This window comes from Callorhinchus milii, unplaced genomic scaffold (assembly GCF_018977255.1).
Source record: "Callorhinchus milii isolate IMCB2004 unplaced genomic scaffold, IMCB_Cmil_1.0 Scaffold10, whole genome shotgun sequence".
Taxonomy (NCBI): Eukaryota; Metazoa; Chordata; class Chondrichthyes; order Chimaeriformes; family Callorhinchidae; genus Callorhinchus; species Callorhinchus milii.
The window spans coordinates 16,020,126-16,038,548 of record NW_024704751.1 but is presented as its reverse complement, the minus strand read 5'-3'; the positions used below and the strand labels follow the sequence as shown (position 1 = coordinate 16,038,548).

The 18,423-nt window shown below is 43.7% G+C and overlaps 2 protein-coding genes and 1 long non-coding RNA gene across 3 annotated transcripts; all 3 read right to left on the bottom strand.

The window, feature by feature from the left end:
• Nucleotides 1–359: 359 nt before the first annotated feature.
• On the bottom strand, nt 360–6,020 carry LOC103179621 (taste receptor type 1 member 1-like). Its single transcript, XM_042338608.1, has 6 exons — nt 5,757–6,020; nt 3,857–4,624; nt 2,437–2,649; nt 1,816–1,936; nt 987–1,278; nt 360–690 (listed from the first exon to the last, which is right to left on the bottom strand). The coding sequence occupies exons 1-6, from the start codon at nt 6,018–6,020 to the stop codon at nt 360–362; spliced, it is 1,989 nt and encodes a 662-aa protein (XP_042194542.1).
• A 2,247-nt stretch (nt 6,021–8,267) lies between these two features.
• LOC103179542 (phosphoserine aminotransferase) lies at nt 8,268–14,201 on the bottom strand. The gene is made up of 9 exons (XM_042338607.1): nt 14,177–14,201; nt 11,629–11,688; nt 11,480–11,549; nt 10,882–11,087; nt 10,109–10,281; nt 9,602–9,762; nt 9,149–9,277; nt 8,629–8,766; nt 8,268–8,462 (listed from the first exon to the last, which is right to left on the bottom strand). The coding sequence occupies exons 1-9, from the start codon at nt 14,199–14,201 to the stop codon at nt 8,348–8,350; spliced, it is 1,077 nt and encodes a 358-aa protein (XP_042194541.1). The 3' UTR covers nt 8,268–8,347.
• Nucleotides 14,202–15,305: 1,104 nt separating this feature from the next.
• On the bottom strand, nt 15,306–16,397 carry LOC103179543. The gene is made up of 2 exons (XR_487989.2): nt 16,172–16,397; nt 15,306–15,916 (listed from the first exon to the last, which is right to left on the bottom strand). It is a non-coding gene; the product is annotated as an uncharacterized LOC103179543 (long non-coding RNA).
• Nucleotides 16,398–18,423: the final 2,026 nt, after the last annotated feature.

The following is an 18,423-nucleotide window of genomic DNA, read 5'->3' as shown; positions in this document are numbered from 1 at the left end:
AAACATCCAAGATTTTATAACAGGTCGCACACAATAGCTGACTGAGCTCAAATGCTACAATTTAATTTTCTACTAGTCTGTTTAGGAACATCAACGTGATCTGTCTACACAACAATTCTCTCCCTTGTCAACTTTTTTGTCAAGTCGCTTCTGCCTGAATTTGCTGATAAAATCTACCTTCACCGCCTCTATGGGTATCGTTAACTGGAGCGGAACACCCGAGCAAAACCAGCCGACCATTCCGTTAATTAAAAGTGGGTCGAATTGGGTGTGGATTTTTAAGGAGTGGAGAACTGGCGGATTGTGACAGGCAACAACAGCATGGCACTCCAGACCCTCCCGCCCGTTAGCTGGGGTCGCTAGGTAGATCTACGCTTTGTGTACTCCTGGATACACATCTGGAAGTAGGCGTTGGTGTTTTGCTGCGGCTTGAACAGAATGATGTAGCATTTGGGAATGAAATACATTCCAACAATTCCGTAGGAGCTGCTGAGGATGACAACTGCCTGAATAATGGGGATATACCTCTGCGATGCGGAGAAAGAAATGAGTGCAAACAGGGACCAGGAGAAGATGAAGACAACCATACTTTGTGAAATCCATTTGCCCTCGTTGTAGTTTTTGGGCAAATCTTTTCCCAGGAAAGCAAAGAGGAAACAGAGCAAGCTGAGCAGAATGTTGTAAATATAGCTTTTAAGGAAGACAATAAACAGGTCACTGTTACAATGCAGGATTAACTCTAAATCAGAGAGGCTGTCTCTCCTCATGAAACTCGAAGGGTGGTTGATAAGCAGCATAAGAGAGTGAAAAACAGACACCATGGTGCTGAGCAGCACAAAGACATATTGGCCATTGTACTTTATCCAATAGGCATACGCTTTGGGCAGCCTGGAGGCCATTTTGAAAATGCACGCCAGCTGGAAAGATCTGACCAGGATACAGGAGAGGAAGACGGTGAAGCTCACAGCAAACACCGGCTGTCGCACCTTACAGACCAACTCACTGGGTAACCCAATGAAGGCAAGACACAGGAGGAGCCACTGACCAACGCCAGCAACATGACAAAGCACAGCTTCCCCCCAGCCGCCTTCACTATTGGGGTCTTCAGATTAACTATGAAAATAACAGTGATGGTTGCTTTGGCCAGGATCCCAGCGCCCGCCATGGCGCACAGGGCAATGGAGATGCCATCCTCCCAACGCAGGTAGACTATGGTCTTGTTGTAACACACACTGCTCTTCGAGGGAGCCCATTGCCACTTGAAGCACTCTACGCAATCTGTAAAACAAAGAGCAACGAGGCACTAGAGCAAACGGCCTGGAGAAGACAAGAACATACCGTGAGCTCTAACTCAGACCAGTGACCACTCCTGCTGGGATACTCCTTTTCCCTCACCACCACTCATCCCCCCAATCCCACTTTATCTGGGCCTCAGATAGGTACAGAAAGGAAAGAAAGACTGAGACACAGGCCGCCGCTGTTATTCAGAATCTCACTAGAGCCCAAACGCAGGGTGGGCACCTTGGAATCTCAGCCTGAACCCAGCACTTTGTGACCCAGAAACAAGAGCGTTGCCGACTCAGCAGTTTGACACAACAACAACAACAAATTACATTTGTATACGCTTTTCATGTCGGGAGGACATCCCAAAGCGCTGGACAATCGAAGATGTGCATCCGCTATTCGTAAAACCTGTAAAGCTATTAAATGCAAGGATGGGGGGATTTGGGTTCCCAGAACCTAGCGCTGGAGAGGACATGAGCTGCAGAGTTCTGAATAATCTGTAGCTTGTGGAGGAGATGAGGAGACACAAACCGTGGTTGCTTTCGAAGGTGTTCTTTGGGCAATCTGTACACTTGAAACAACAGTGGTGGAAACCATCCAGATTCTTCCTCTGACCCGGCTCACACTCACTGGAGCACTTTGAGGTGGGCATCTGTTAGAGGAGATGGTAGAACAATAAAAGTTATCAAATATAATACTAATTAACCCATTCCATCCAGTGCCTTATGGTGATTATTTCTGTGGTGATTATCATCGCCCAATGATGAGATGAAGAGGGGGGAAAAAAATTGATCTGTCTTTTCCTGATGCATTTGGATAAGGGAAGGACAGCAGGCAAATCTCAATGACTTTCTTCTTGACATTATCACTGCAACTTTAACATGCACCTGGTACAGGCAGCTGGGATGTCAACATCTCATTAAATGCAAATATTATTATCTGAAAGACAACCACTACAACAATGCAATTCTTCCCCCAGTACTAGACTGGAGCATCAGGCCAGGCTGTGAGATGCAGATAATCTACCTGAGGGAGTGGGTCTGATATTCTGTCCTGTGTATGGGTGCGTGTCTGGATGCACGTGACTGTGCTTACCAGCGTGTGTCTGCGTGTTTCCGTGTCTGTCTGTGGAAGGAGTAATGTGAAATGTACCTTCTTTAGACCAGGCGCCCAGGTGTTAAAGGGCTGGTTGATGACCACACGTCCTGGGTTAGGGGTGTAGGACCCGATCACTCTGAAGGGATCAATTGAACTTTTGTTTTCCCAGATGATGATATTGTATCCTGTCCGCAAGTTCCCATTTGCGTCAAAGTTAATTGTTCTGTTGTGAAGAGTGAAGTTTACTCTTTTCAAACTCTCCAGGAGCTGAAAGAGAATGAGGAGCGTTAAGTTTCTTCCAAGTTATAATAATAATCCTTGCATTTGATATATAGCGCCTTATTATGTCATTGAGATGTCTCAAAACGCTTCACATAATATACTGTAAAGTAAATTGACTGTATATTTTGTGGATAAAACGCGGCAGCCTCTTAAACACACCTTTAATTCTGAAGCTCTAACGTTCCTTTATGAATTACATTAAAAAAGAACAAATTTAAAATAAAATCTGAATTCAACAGATTGCCAACTGCCATAATAAATGTTCTGAAATGTTTTGGTCACTCAATCCACCACTATTGCTGTGCGCAGTTGGCTGCCGCATTTCACCCATGGAATATTCAGTCAATTCACTTTAAAGTATATTATTTGAAGTACTTTGAGATGTCCTGAGGATGTTATAAGGCACTGTATCCAATGCAAGGATTATTATGTTTAAAAAGTAAGTAAATCTAGATATTGAGTCGAGAGAGATGGTGCCCCAGGAAGCTGGTACTGTGTTTTTTTGGTCTGATACATATGGAAACCCATCACCGTGCTTAAGAGAATGAAAACCAAGCTGAGAATTCCATGCATCCCACCTACACATGGAAAACACAGAGATAGATTGTTGGAATGCGCACTCTCTCCCTGCTTACTAAATCCGGAAAGTATTAGGCGCAGGTTGGCAAGAGGTTGGGGACCCCAGAGTGTGCGTTGGGGTAACTGCTGGTGTCTAACCAGCTAAAACCGCATAGTTTGCCATCACTATCTGGCAAGCTTTCCCGCTGCTTGTCCAGCTAAGGACCAACGTACCTGTTATAATAATAATCCTTGCAGTTGATATAGTACTTTTCACGTCTATTCGACGTCTCAAAGCGCTTCACAGAATAGACTGAATTAACCGTATATATGTGGGCGAAACGCGGCAGCCAATTGCGCACAGCAATGTCCCACAAACAGTCATGGATTGAAATGACCAATTTATTATTGTTTTGTTTTTGGAGCGATTATTATTAGGCTTGTAAAGCAAGGAAACTTGCCCAAGGTTTCACCCTGCCTGGAATTGAACCCAGGTCTCTCGCTTGCAAGGCAAGTGCTCTAACCACTGAGCTACAGGACTCCACTGTTAGGGTTTTAACTTGCAGGGTTAACAGGAGCTGAGTGGGATGACTCCCTACACCCAGTGACTGGTCACTTGGTAACTTCTGCTTACCTCGGATGGGAGGAAAGTCCTGGACTTGTTGCATGTTCCTGAGTCACAGTTGAGGAGCTGGTGTAGAGAATGAGCCACAGAGTAGACGGCGGAATACACGTTGAAGGAGATTCCCCACTTGTTGGAACCAAGTATAGACTGGACCATAGCATTAGTGAATGACTGACACTCAATGCAGGTTTGAGCACAGCTCTCAGCAGACGCTTGGGATAGGTTTGATGGACTCAGGCTCTGGGCAGCCAAAGCATTAGACAAAAAATCCTGAAAACCGGGCATTTGTCCCTCCCTAACAGCAATGCCCAGGATTAACCCGACTTTACTGATATTCGGAATTTCTGAAAGGATGTTGTTTGCAGAGATGGCCTCACTGATAATCCAGACTTTGTCTCGGATATTTAACTCAATAGCCGTCTGAAAGTACATGACAGTCAATTGAAGGGTGGCAAACAGAACAGTTATGTTGACCCTGCTGCTGTCAATGTGTTTGATCACTTGAATTATCGCTTCCTTCAAAGTGCCCTCTTTTGCCTTGATTATACCTTGGTAAGCCATGCAGATGTTCCTCTCAGATGCCAATGTGGTCACCTCGTGCTTCCCATACTGTCCGTATTGATCGTCGCTCCCAACTACTGCGATCCAGTCATACTTGAACCTCTGGATCAGTAGAATTATGGCCTCCGCTTGGTTCTTGTCGCTAGGAATGGTCCTCAGGAATGAGGGGAAGTACACTTTGTCACTCAGCTTCTCGCTGGATGCCCCATAGCTGATCTGCAACAGAACAATTTTGGCTCGTGGTGACTCTCAGTGTAACATCAAACTCAGCAACGTAACAGGAAGAGTTTGGAGGACGTTCAAGATTTATTGTCAAGCAACAAGAACAAATTACAGTTGTATTAACGCCTTTAAGGTTAGGAGACATCCTGAGGCACTGGACAGTCAGGGATTTGGACCCGAGCTGGTGGTTGGGATCAGGAGGGGTGGAAGGCGGCGAGGATAGGGGTAAGATGGTGACTAGGTCTTTAATAGGTCTTGAAGGAGGCAAGGAAGGGGGCACGGTGGAGGGACTGTAGTTCGAACTGGAAGCAGACAGTAGTTGAAATATGGAATGAATGGTGTATCTATTTATTCAGTAAAACGCAATCTAGTGGCATTGTTCGGAGCTGGCAAAATCCCCATCAAATCGACAAATATTTCCAGTGAAGTGCACCATTTGTGTTGCTAATTCAAGATTTAATAATAATTATCTTTGCATTTGATATTGTGGAGTTCTGTAGCATATTGGTGAGAGCATTCGCCTTGCAAGTGAGAGGACCCGGATTTGATTCCCTTAAAAAAATTTGGACATTGAATCCACAATTGTTTAACTGTTTCACCCACAAAATATATAGTCAATTAATTTTACTTTGAGAGATCTTGAAGATGTGATAAGGAGCTATATCAAATGCGAGGATTATTATTATATATTATCACCTCTTATCACGCCATCAAGAGGTCTAAAAAACACTGGAATTACTGTAAAGTGTAGTGACTGAGCATGTTATAAGAGGATGCGAAAGCCAATTTACGCCACAGATGTAAATGGCCGATTTTATTAGGGGGGGGGTTTGTCGGCCAGGACACTGGGAGAGAGAAAAACAGCCCTAATGTTTATACGAGAGACAATAATTCCTTCAAAAAAAAAATAACTTGGTCACTCAATCTGGATGTGAGACACTACTGTGAGCAATTGGCTGCCGCATTTCGCCCACAAAATAAAGTCAATTCACTTTACAGTATATTCTCTGAAGTGCTTTGATACATCTTGAAGATGTGAGAGGGTGCTATATCAAATGCAAGGATTATTATTGATTGGTAGCAGCGTAAGGAGTAACTGCATACAGCGTAAGGAGCATCAGCGTACCTGTGGAAGGAGAAACGGGTGAAGAATGTTGGCCACGATGGTAGCACCATCTGAGCTCCAGGGTCCGATTATGGCAGTAACACGTGGCTGGTAGCCACACAGATTGTGTGTTGCTCCCGAGCTGGTCTGTGCCCTTCTCAGCACGAAGGCAAACATTGCCTTGATGTATATGGAGGAAGTGCAGTCATCAAAGATCTGGTAGCCCAAGGTGATATTTGGAAGGAGATGAGTGGCATTGTTTATCTCCTCAACAGCAAACCTCATGGCTTGGAAGATGCAATATGACGCTCGTAGAAAGCTAAAGGAAATGTCAGAGACTGAATGGTCAACACAGCTCAAATCCTGGACAAGTTGTGGTGCCATTGACTGACTTCAATATTGAAACTGAAAATTGATTAAACAGACAATAGTTTGCATGGTTTATAAACTAAATAGTTTGCATGGAGAAACTAAAACCAGGGGTCACAACCTTAAAATCAGAGGCCAGCTTTTTTGGCACTGAGTTGAGGAAGAACTTCTTCACTTACAGGGTGGCGAATGTATGGAACTCGTTACCCCAAGGGCTGTTGACGCTTAGTCCTTGAACATATTCAAAACTGAGATAGATTTCTTATTGCAAAAGGGATTAAGGGATATGGGGATAAGGCAGGGTCAAGTTATCAGCTGGAGTTAAATTAGAAGATCAGCCATGATTGAATGGCGGGGCAGGCTCGAAGGGCCGAATGGCCTACTCCTACATGTTATGTTACTGTTATAAAAAGTTAACAGCACATTTGGTCCATCTTTTCTGTGCTGGTGCTCATTCCTACTGGAGCAATCTACACTTATCTCATTCTCCTTGACATTTTATGTATTTCTTGATTAATATTTTCTCAATTTCCACCGATTATGGTCAATTATGGTTTCTGTGTGGAATCAAAAAAATCTTAAAGTGCCCCTATTAGCTTTTTCTTTATCGGCAGCAGCTAAGAAAATATCTAAACAAATGATTAAGGTCAACGGAACTCTCCCATCCGGTACTGTTTACATATTAAAATCTACATTTCCTACATCCATATTTGTTCTTCCCAAAATAAAATTAACCCAAAATGATTCTCTTTACAAGGACAGGATGTGATTTGCATTTTCTTTACACAGTAAAATGCATTCAAGTGGCGCTGTTCAGAGATATGCAATTCCCATCAAATGGACAAAAACTTCCCATAACATGATATTTATGATAATCCAAGATTTAATATTAATTGAGTCATTCAATAAAACAATTGAAAAGGAATAATGTAAAAAGGGATAAGAGTCGGATCAAGATAATTGGGATTAGAGAGTTCCAGTGGGGGAAGCGAGCACTAACACAGACACACTGCACCCAGAAAGCAGCGGTATGGGATTAGAGTGGAGAGCTCCAGTGGGGAGTGAGCACCAACACAGACATAACAAAAATATGATTCTAATGACCTATGTGCAGGCTGTGAATATTTTATGATTCTACATGAATAATTGCATCAAAAATTGTGATTACTCCATTCTCTACTTGAATCTCAGTTCAATTCCACACATCACATTTCCTTCACCATTAAGTTAAAATGCTACTTACTTTTTACAGGTCGGAACTATGGGTCTTGACAGAGTGCTGAAAGCTTCAGTGTGAATGGGGAACAAACCTCCAAGAATATAGTCCCCAGGCAGCTCAAAGTCTGTGGAGGAACTGTCCCACTCTCCGGCTGTCTCAATGGGTCCAATAAAGAGCGATACAGTGAGCAACACAAAGCACCACATGGCTCTTTAACGGGAGGATGGAATATTTAAGACTGAGTGGCTTCAGTTTCCTAAATTATCGTGAGACGTTAGGGTTAGTGAGTTGCTCTGCTCAACTGACAGACCAACTGAGAAATTCTCACTTAATGATAGGAACATTTGCAAGTGATTTGTAGAATGCAAATTGTAGATTACGCTAAGTCACATGAATTCAGCTCCAGAACCTTGGCTCACCTCCTCCCCCCCCCCAACCAAAAAAATAAGGTGTTATATCTTATCCTGCTTCGGATAGATTTTAGTGAAACCTGTAATGTGGAGCTTAAAGTGCAGTTAATCCAATCATTGGAACCAACAGTGAGAGGATTCTGAAGAATATTCTCCAAATCTAACAACAGCAACTTGTGCCCCTCATGCAGGGTAGACTCCCAGAACACAGAAAACAAATCTAGGCTCAGTTCTCTATGGCACTGTGTCCGGCCCCACTCAGATACCCTCATCCCACCAGGAGCAAAGGTCATCAGCTGCTTCTTAGAGTTTAAGGATCATCATTCAACCTTTCCCAGGGATGAAGTGAGCATTCCAATACATGCGAATTTCTGTCTAGATATGAATGTCCATGTGCAAGGTGGATTTACTCCTCGTTAACACAACCACATGAAATGCAGATTCTTGCACCCTTTTTAAAATCACTTTACAACACTGGAACCCCAAATTGCTCAAGGATAGAAAGTATTCAGTCAGACAAGTACTCTTGACGAGTTGAGTTTTTTTTTAATGAGGGGAAGATGAATTACAAAGGATGCAGGAGTCATTGTAATTGCAGTCAGTTCCAAAGGGCTTCACTGGACCGTAGACTGATGTTCCTTCAGAAAGCAAATCATGAATTCTATCAGCTTCTGCATTTCTTCCAGTGTCACAGTGTTGCAGAGAGAGACACAGATCCCTCTGACAGAGCTAGAAACCAGAGCAGCAATCATCAATGGGCAGCAGACACTGCTTACACCCACCTACAGGCTAAGTGGAAATTTGGGCAGTTATCCAATTCTGTCAGTTATAGAATATTATCTTATGATGAAGCACACAACTCAATAGTAAGCAGCAGTAAAGGTACTTAACCTACCTGTGACCCTTTAATAAAATCATGCCAAGCTCCGCAGCTTTAGCAAGGAAGCTAGATTCTAGCTCACTGCAGCCATTAGCACCTCCAACCCGAAACACAACATTCATTCGGCTCCTGCAGTTTACGTCAACAGGACACCTGCAGGTTAGATTGTGCGTTATTGATTCCTCAGGGCAATGGTGAGATTTGAACAAGAAAAAACATTTGCATTTTATAGAAAACAAGCTTTGAGGCCTCCTCCTAACATGAAGGGCATTATCTAAATGGCACTCATCACATTGAGACTTTTCAAAGCTCTTCAAAGTTTAATCACTTGGAAAATGCAGGAGCCAATTGTATCAGCAATGGTTCAGGAACAATCATGAAGTGAATTGACCAATTTATTTGAAGGGTTGGTAATTGACCAGGACACCAGTAGAAACTCCCTTCTCTTTTTGAATAATGTCACAAGATCTTTAAACGCTCACTTGAAGGCCAGACAGAGGTTGGGGGTCTTGGTTTAATATCTGTGAGAACTTACACATAGAATTCATTAGAGTCATCAATCACACTGTAGATCAGCCTGGATTTAGCAAGACTATTGCTCTCCATGGCTTCTGTGCCGCCAATCCTCTTTATCCACTCCAAGACTAATTCCATCATGTAGATACTGTGTGTAAAATAAAAAAACAGTAGCTGAACAATAACAACTTGTACGTATATAGCGCTCTGCATGCAGGGTAGAGTCTCAGAGCGCTTAACAGTGGCAATCAACACAACAATAAAGAATTCCATCAGCAAGTTTCTTTTTCAAGTACCTTCTTCCCATGCAATTAATGTGCAATTATTCAAAATCCATATCAATTTCTACCATAAGTATTTCAAACTCTTGCGTTATCTTGGGCTTTGCTCCCGAGAATTAACTGATGGCAAGAACCAATTCTAAGAAATTTCTTTCTCAGGCAGACCGGCCATACAGGGTAAAGGCTCTTACCTATAGCACAGAGGAGTGTTGTGGAGACTATCTGCATGCTGTTTGTAGTCAAAGACTATGGGGCAACCACTGAGCGCAGAGCCTAGAAGATCTTCTCGCACTATGACCACAGTGATGCCAGCACAACCATTGCTCTGACCATCGGCAAATATCAAACCAAACTGTGGGGAAAAAGAGAGGATGTTCAGGACAGTTTTAATAATAAAAATAAAACTGTTTACAATGAACAAACAGACAAGTTGGGAATGATAAATGGTTGCCAAAAAGAGCTAGACAAGACCCCAGAAATAAACCTTCAAGGAATAGGTGATGAGAGAGACGGCCAAGAGCATTTTGGGGAAAGTTGGATGGAACAAATGAAAGAATGGTCAAACACCAGACATGATTACTATGTAGAAAGTTGGAACAAGCCATAAAGCCAAATGCAATTATTAATTTTGCACTGGAAGCACCATTCCACTGTAGTTATTGGTCTCAATTCACATCAAGTGTTTTCAATCCACCTGCCTTTGAGACATCTATTGGCTTTGACAGGAAGTTGGAGGACATATCACAGATCAGCACAGCATCTCTGAAGTCAGGGATGAAGTTGATCTCCACACCACTGATGGAATCATTGGCGCAGTAATACAGGTACGAGGCGTCCACACTCAGACACCAGCTGCTGGGCTCAGGGATTTCTGAAAACAGAGAACATATTCCGATTTGGAGTGCTTGTGGATTTGGTTGAGATCCAGCCTTGAGATTGGGGGAAGTTTGGCCCACTGTAATTGCTATCACTGCACTGGATAGCAATTACATGTAAAGTAATTTGAGACACTAAATCACTCAGCCGCAAATGGCAAACGCTTGAAAAATAATGTTTTGGTCCAGTTGGGCAGGAAATTGGTTGAACGTGGGGCAAGGATGGGTACAACCCAGTGCCAGAGCATCAATAGCAATCCAACTTTTAAAAAAAACTCAGATCAAGCTAAGATCTTTTTTCAACTACTTACTACATTTGTATATCAGCCCTCACGCAGGGGCGCTATGCACGCTTAAAACAGGCCAGCTGTCATTTACAAAAGTCCTGCCGAAAGTGTGAGATTGGCAAAGGATACATTAGTAGTGAAGATGTTGGTGAGAGGATGTGCATCCCACCTTTTCAGGGCAGTGATCTCCCAGGAGGGAGAAGCACACTCGCTCGCCCAGGCACTGACCGAATGAGTTACTTAACATTCTCGGCCAGTGTGGGCTGAGATCCCAGAGTCTCACACCTCCGCAGTTTCAGCAAGCCTCACTTGTGTAGCTATCCAGTTCAGCATGCACGATGTTGACTCTGCCATAGTTCCTGGCCTCTTTAGCTGCCTCGGCCGAGCAGACGCCCGTGACTACGTAATCCGCACATTTGTTGTCTTTCAGACCAATAAGGTTCAGGGGGACAGCGCTGAACTGACCCCTGTCGCCTCCTTGCAGGAACAGCACCTTGTAGTTCTGGGGGATGTTTCTGTACATCGAAAGGTAACAATTGGTTATGACACGTAGCCACTAAATTGGCTGAACAAGGATTGGAGAGCGATGGAGATATGCCACTCACCCTCCACATTCAGTGGACCCCTCCCCAAGAGAACAGAGAGAGAGAGCATCTTATTTCAATAAGATTATTTCAAATCCCTTACGAAAGCTAGTGGGCAGCGACATGAGGCAGGTGGGAGGGGAGTTAAGCAACAGGAACCCTGTCAGATATCCCAATCTGAGGAGTGTTGAGATTAGAAACAGCAGATCTGCAACCCCGCCACCTCCCCCATCCCATCAACTAAAGCAGCAGAGAGCGGGAATTGAACTCACACCCACACTCTCTGCTGCATCTAGCACTGGGGTTAGTTCAGGGATACTCACAGCATTTTCTGCAGATTGCTCCTAACCTTCTCCAGGATTTCAGCGAACTCTGCAGATCGGTGGCTCAGTTCTGTTTGACAAGGAAGCCTTGGTTAGATAGCAAAGGTCCATGCGGCTTGCTGTGGTATAGCTGTAAGAGCGGGACTGACCTAGAACCCCGATCCCAAGTCCGCGGTAATCTAGGAGATCCTTCTGAGCTTCAGCAGCACCTGATAAGAGTCAGATCCACCAAAGATACAGAAAACAACAACTTGCATTTATATAGAGTCTCAGAGCACTGGTACACAGAAACAAGAGAAAAACATTGGTTACTATATTTTAGGAGCTGGTCGACAAACTCCCATGAGGACAACAACAAGATTACATCTGTATAACACCTTTCAAGTGGAGACATATCCTCAGCTGGTCCCAATCCTGAGATCAAGCCATCGGGTGGACAGGTAATTAATGGGCATCCAAAGCAGTGATATCTTTATCAAGCTAAATAGCATTTTAATTAACCTGTTTCGATTCAACAGAAAAAAAGCTTCCAAAGTTTGCTTAAACTTCAATTTATATATTTTCCCCAACCCTTCCGCCCCACCATCTCCTCCCTTCCCCATCTCCTCCCCCATCTCCTCCCCTTCCAGAGGCAAGGATGCAGAAGTCTTCATCGTAGAACCTTCTAATTAAATAAAACACTGTCCCTAAAGTGGTTAGGTATAATCTATCATATACACCAGCACATACCGACCCCATCACCGCCCAGATAGTGCTAGCGGCTCACACCTGCCTGGCGAGGGTTGGACTAGGACAGGGGCAGAGGGTTGCAGACATCACTCTGCTCCCAGTTTATCAATAAGAACATTTTCGGATGCAAAGTCACAGACACTCACTGAGTGGGGAAGCCTCCAGGTGCCCGAGGAGAAGCTTAGGAGTGTCTTCTTGACTGCCATTTGTCGGGATGGAGTTTACAATTGCACACACTCTGTCCCTTCACCAATTAAATCTCAATCATGCTTAATTTACTTATACACACATCCAAGTGCCTCTATTGGACGTTTTGATTTGCTCTCGTTGGGAATGGGTTGGCTTGAGCGCACCACCTGTTCCCTATTTTGCTTTGACCAGGTTTGAAGGGGTCCTCCTTTTAATTTGTTAGGATTTGAAGGTTAAAAGCATCCCTCAAAGTGAGAATGTGACAGGCAGATGGGAATGGTATTCTTAGCTTAGTAACTGGTTATGAAGTCTTATGATGTGGTGTCTTGGACAGGAGAGTAGAGACCAAGGCTGGTCAGCCCATTGTCCCTTAACTCCAGACAAATACTTTAATCCCAATTTAACTTGATGTTACAGATGTCATATAGAATCAAGGAGAATAAAGCCAGCCCTCTGTGGTGGTCCAAATGGCCTGGCGAGTCTACCATACTCCATTGGCTCTGCTGATGACAGCAAAGCCAGCCTGGCTCAGTGACAGGAATTGGAAGGGCAGACCCCTGGGGGCAGGGAATCCTCCCTCTCAGCTCCTGTTAACTCTGCAAGCCAAAGCCCTTGCTGATAGGGTGGTCCCAGCTGGGCAAGCAGCAGGAAAGCTTTCCATTCAGGGCTCTCAATAGCGAGCTATGCGGTTTTAGCTGAAAAGACTCCAGCAGTTACCCTAACGCACACTCTGAGGTCCCTAAATGGCCAACCTGCACCTAATACTTTCCAGAATTAGGTAAGTAGGATACAACCCTCCATGGTTAGAATGCTCCATCTAACAAATATCTCTGGAATTTCCATGTGTAGCTGCACGTAACTCTCAGTTTGGTTTAAATATTCTCAGTTTGGTTTAAGTACGTTGATGGGTTTCTGATTGGGCCAAACACCCAATTGGCCAAAAACAAATTGATGTTGCAGTAATGCAGATGTATCACCAGGTAGCAATGGAATAGAGTTTCTGCTGCAAGGCTGGTGGTGGATAATGGGTAAGTGTTAGATTCCAGAGGGCAGCTGATACCTTGGGCAGCTTTGGTTCAAAGATTAATATGTCTGGACTTTGCCACACTAGCATATTGGGATCATAGTGTTTATGGTAGCAGAAATTTATTTGTAGGGCATAATGATTTCAAAATAAAACTAAATGCAAAATACTGCAGATGCTGGAAATTATAAATGGAAACAGAAGTTGCTGGGAACACTCAGCAGGTCAGGTAGCATCTATGGAGAAAGGAAAGTGAGTCAACATTTCAGGTCCATGACCCTTCGTCAGAACTGGGGCATGTTGGGAGGGAAAGGCTGTTAGCCCTTAAATGCCTCTCCCTCCCAACCCTTACAATCTGCTGCTTCAGGGTGTCTGAAAATATTGTTCCAGGTTTACTTTCTCAATTCCATTACAAATGTAATTCTACCACTATAAAGTTGCCTCTGAGATCTCTCTTGTCAAGGCTGACAATTTTCTCTAATCTACTCCTAGTTGTTCTCCTCTGCACTGTCTCTTGGAAGAGAATGAGATTAAAAGATCTGCCATAATTTCAAAGTGTGTCACAGGTAATTGCTGTCAAGTGACGTAGCTATCTTTTGTAGGTGAATATACAGTAGCTAATTTGTCCAAGATCCTGTACACAGTCCATTTTATCTGGAAGATTGTGAGCCAGGAAACTCCTTTCTCTTTTCCAACAGCATCATGCGATCTTTAACGTCCATTTGGTTAGACACAGTCATGTCTTAACTACTTACCTCCAAGTGTGCTTCCCTCCGCCATTCGTGTGCAGGAAAGTCAGCCTGGACTATGAGCTCAAAGACCCCAATGTGGGTCTTGAACTCATAATCTCCTGGCCTAGATATGAGATCGTGACTGAGTGAGTCATATGGCCACCACTTATCTGTGTGTGTGTGTGTTGATTATCGGCTGGAACTGTAAATATTTTCTTTATCTTTAAGTATTACAATATCAACGGTGAAACAATCAGCTTCCTTTTAGGTGAAAATGGAAAACCAGAGCACGAGTTTCGTTTCACTTTACTTTGCGGATTATTCTGTGGCACCGATTGCGAGATATTATGATTGTGCTGCCAACAGTCCAGGTGTATGGGAAAATTTACTAAATCTGTGACGTTTGCTTATAGCCACAGAAGAGGACAGTGAATTGCACAAGAATCATTGCGTGAAATCCAGGTTGATAATTAACCAATTATACATTCAATTTCACCAGCTTAATTGCCCCCAAAACCTTGATAATCTTGTTAAAAATTGTCCGACAATTTTTTGCCAAGCTTTTAATCATTATATATGCAACAAGTCTGAGGTACTGTGTGACAGGTAATCTTTAAATAGCACCAGGATAGCTGTGTGTGGGGGGAGAGAGAGGGTCGGATGGTTACAGTGACACCAAGTTACACACAAGGGCAGTCGTTGAATGCGGCTGTGGGAGTGGTGGGTCGCGGGGAGTCCAACACAATATTAATTTACATTTATACAGCACCTTTCACTGAAATAGAATATAAATGAGTATGGTTAAAAGGCCATTTAACCATCGCCTCCTCCTTCTAACAGATGTTACCCAGTCAGCGCACAGAGTTTTGTGTGATCCAACCAAGGTATTTGAACTGTAATTTGAGCATTTTCTTTTATCATTTATTCCATTGTTTCTCCTCTAACTCTCATTCTATCCCAGGATCCGTGACATCGCCCTCTCTCTCTTTCTCTTCTTTCCTGCACACTCGACAGCTTTTTTGAACCCCAAGCTTGGCGCATCTAAACCCCTTCTAAACATACTTCCCCTCCCTCCCCGCTCCCCTACATCTCTCTTTCTTCTCGACCTTGGTTTCTCAACATTTGTTGCGTTAATAAAGTACGAGACATGGCATTGGAAGGATAATTAGTTTATTTATGGTGCGTCACAACATGAATTACAACAAGAATTTTGCTGTAAAGTGAAAATATGATCAGAAGGTGCCTGAATTTTGTAAAGAATTTTGTAGGTGATAGATTGCTCCCAAACAGACTTCATTAGAAACGAAAAAAAAACTGCTTACAACAGAGAGATGACGATTATAGTGCGTCGTCTCCTCTTGATTAAACCGAGGCAGGTATGTGTTGGATAGCCAAGCTGGTGTCCTGGCTTGAAGGCTATTTGTGCAGAATGTAATGGAGGATTATAGAGAATCCAGAGCTCAGGACCAGGGTAAAAGATGTAATGGTCGCCGAAACTGGCCCAGCATCTGTGGGGCGTATCGTTGGGGTTGCTGGGTTACTTATCCATGGCTTAGTGTTATTCACTGCTGGTGGCTGAGTGACATTCCATGCTGGTGTAGATGTCTGAGTGCCATTCCATGCTGGTGTTGGTGGCTGAGTGCCATTCACTGCTGGTGGCTGAGTGCCATTCACTGCTGGTGGCTGAGTGCCATTCACTGCTGGTGTCTGAGTGCCATTCACTAATGAAGCTACAGTAGCTGACGAACTTGGAAGATTGGATGCCTGCAATATAAGGAAGTAACAGTGTTAATGATAAAATTGGCTGCCTCGTTCACTTACAAATACAGTCACTGCACTTTACAGTAAATCCTGTGAAGTGCCTTGAGACAATATTTTACATGAGAGGTGCTGAATAAAACACAGGTTGTTGCTGTACATTAATTAGGTCAGATATTGCTTAAAAATTGTGGTGTACACAGGACAAGAGAATATTCTCTCCTTCAATGGATCATTTCAAAGCTTCTAGTTACAACCTACCAGAAGGGTGATGAGACCGAGCAGGCTGACGGTAAGCTTCATGATTCCTTATGCTGAGTTGAAGGAGCACTCACTTTTGTAGCTTCCTTCTCTAAATGGCTGTGCTTAAGTGGCAATTCAAAGGTTGTCAGCCTTTTTATTGGAGCTTCCTGAATCAGGTGTTGTACTCTGGACAGGTGGGGAGAAATTCCACCTGAGGTTGGGTGGATTGTGTGTATTTACAGAGCTCTACAGCACACTGATGAATTCAGTCTTAAAGCTGGTTCTTAAAAGAAACATACAGGAAATATGCCTTCAAAATAAAGACTGTTTAATTCTACAGAATTTTATTATGAAGCTGGTGTGTGTATGATTCAATGAACTTTGGGAAAAACAGTTTCAAAGTTGACCCTTTTTGGAACGTGATTCCCAACTCGCTTTAAAGCAAGGATACCATTGATCGGTGTTTCTGCTAAGTAATTAAAAGGGTAGTGGACCTTTGCAATCTCGTGTTCAATAAATTAGAAATGCTGCAGAAATGGTCAATCCAGACCTGGGCGGGCTTTGTTCTGCTGAGGTCTCGCAAGTCGTATACAAATCTCTTCACGTCCTAGCACCTCCGTACCTCTCCAACCTGCTTACTCGCCACTCCACTACCCGTTGCCTCTGGATCTGGCCTCCAGCTCATCCCTCGTCCCCTATGCTCCACCATCGGCAGTCGCGCTTTCAGCCACGACTCCCTGAAGCTTTGGAACAATTTCTCAGAGTTTTGGACCCGAGTTGGGGATCGGGATCGGAGGGTGGAGGGCAGTGGGGGAAGCAGGGTGATCAAAAGCATGGTTGAAGAGGAGGGTCTTGAGATGGATCTTAAAGGAGGCAAGGGAAGGGGAGAGGTGGAGGAACTATGGGATGGAGCTCCAGAGGGTGGGGGCAGAGTGGCAGAAAGCTCGCCTGCCAATAGTGGGGTGAGTGAGGTGGGGGACGTGAAGCAGGCTGGAGCCTGCTGAGCGGAGGGAGTGAGCAGGATAGTAGGGGGGTCAGGAGGTCGCAGAGTTTGATACTCCATTGACTTGGATTTGATACTTGATTGATCTGCGGTCATTTCCCAGGCTACCGTGATGGGGCAGGAGTTGGCCTCAGTTAGTATCCCTTACTACAAAGGGAGGGGAAAAAGATCTCGCGTATCTACTCCCTAGGAAAAATTCTTTCACGTACGAGGCCTTAAGTCCATTCACATGACATTTAATATGGATAAAATTGGGGGAAAAAAATTGTCAATGTTAATTTGGAAGACTGTTTTGTATGTTTCATGAGAAAGATTTTTCCAAAGCTCTGCTCGATTTTAAATTTCCAAACAATCAACTCGAGGCTGCGAACCATCTTGAAATATTCTGGGGGGTGGGGAGGAAAAGGAATAGATTTAATTTCATTTTCCATTTCAGTGAATTGCGTGATACCACCTAGGAATCAAACTCCAACCGACATTTACACTCCAACTGATTAGATTCAGCATTGTCTAATCAGTCAGAGACTCCAGTGCGCTCTCTCTCTCTCCCCTCCCACAAAACCTGGCACATTGCTATCCAAGACTCCCCATTAACCCACGAGTTGATGGAAAATTGGTCCTTCAATTGGTCCAGAGTCTCATTGGCCCATTGTCTCTTGGTGAGAAATGACAACGGACCTAAGACGATCTGACCACACTCCAGGACGGCGAGGTGTTATGGAAGAATCTGAAGTCTTCATTCGGAAGTTAGTTTAACTGCGGTCTTTTTTTATATATTTTTAAAACAAATTTATTTAAATGTTATTTAAAAAAATTAAGAATGAATTTAAGAGTCTTCCACAATTCTTGAATATGAAGACAATGGACTCCTACCCCTATCCTCCGATTCCCTCCTGACCCCAACCCCCCTGCTCAGGTCCAAATTCCTGACTGCCCAGCGCCTGGGATGTCCTACAGAGGTGACATGCGCCATACAAATGTAATTTTCTGAGACAGACCTGATTTGCTCCCTCCTCCCCATCACCTCATGCATATTTGTCTTCCCAAAGCTGCTCTTTGAAGCGTATCACAATGGTTGTCATTCCTGAAAAATGTTAGGTTAATATTGGTCAATAGGTTAACGAAATGTCAGGTATAAAATTAACTCCCAAAGGTAACAAGTGCAAATTTTTTAGTAAAGTTTTTGGAAAGTTGCAACTTATCGCAAAAGGAAATGCAGTTTGAAAAATGCAGATGACAAAATTACATTTGTATAGCCCGTTTCACA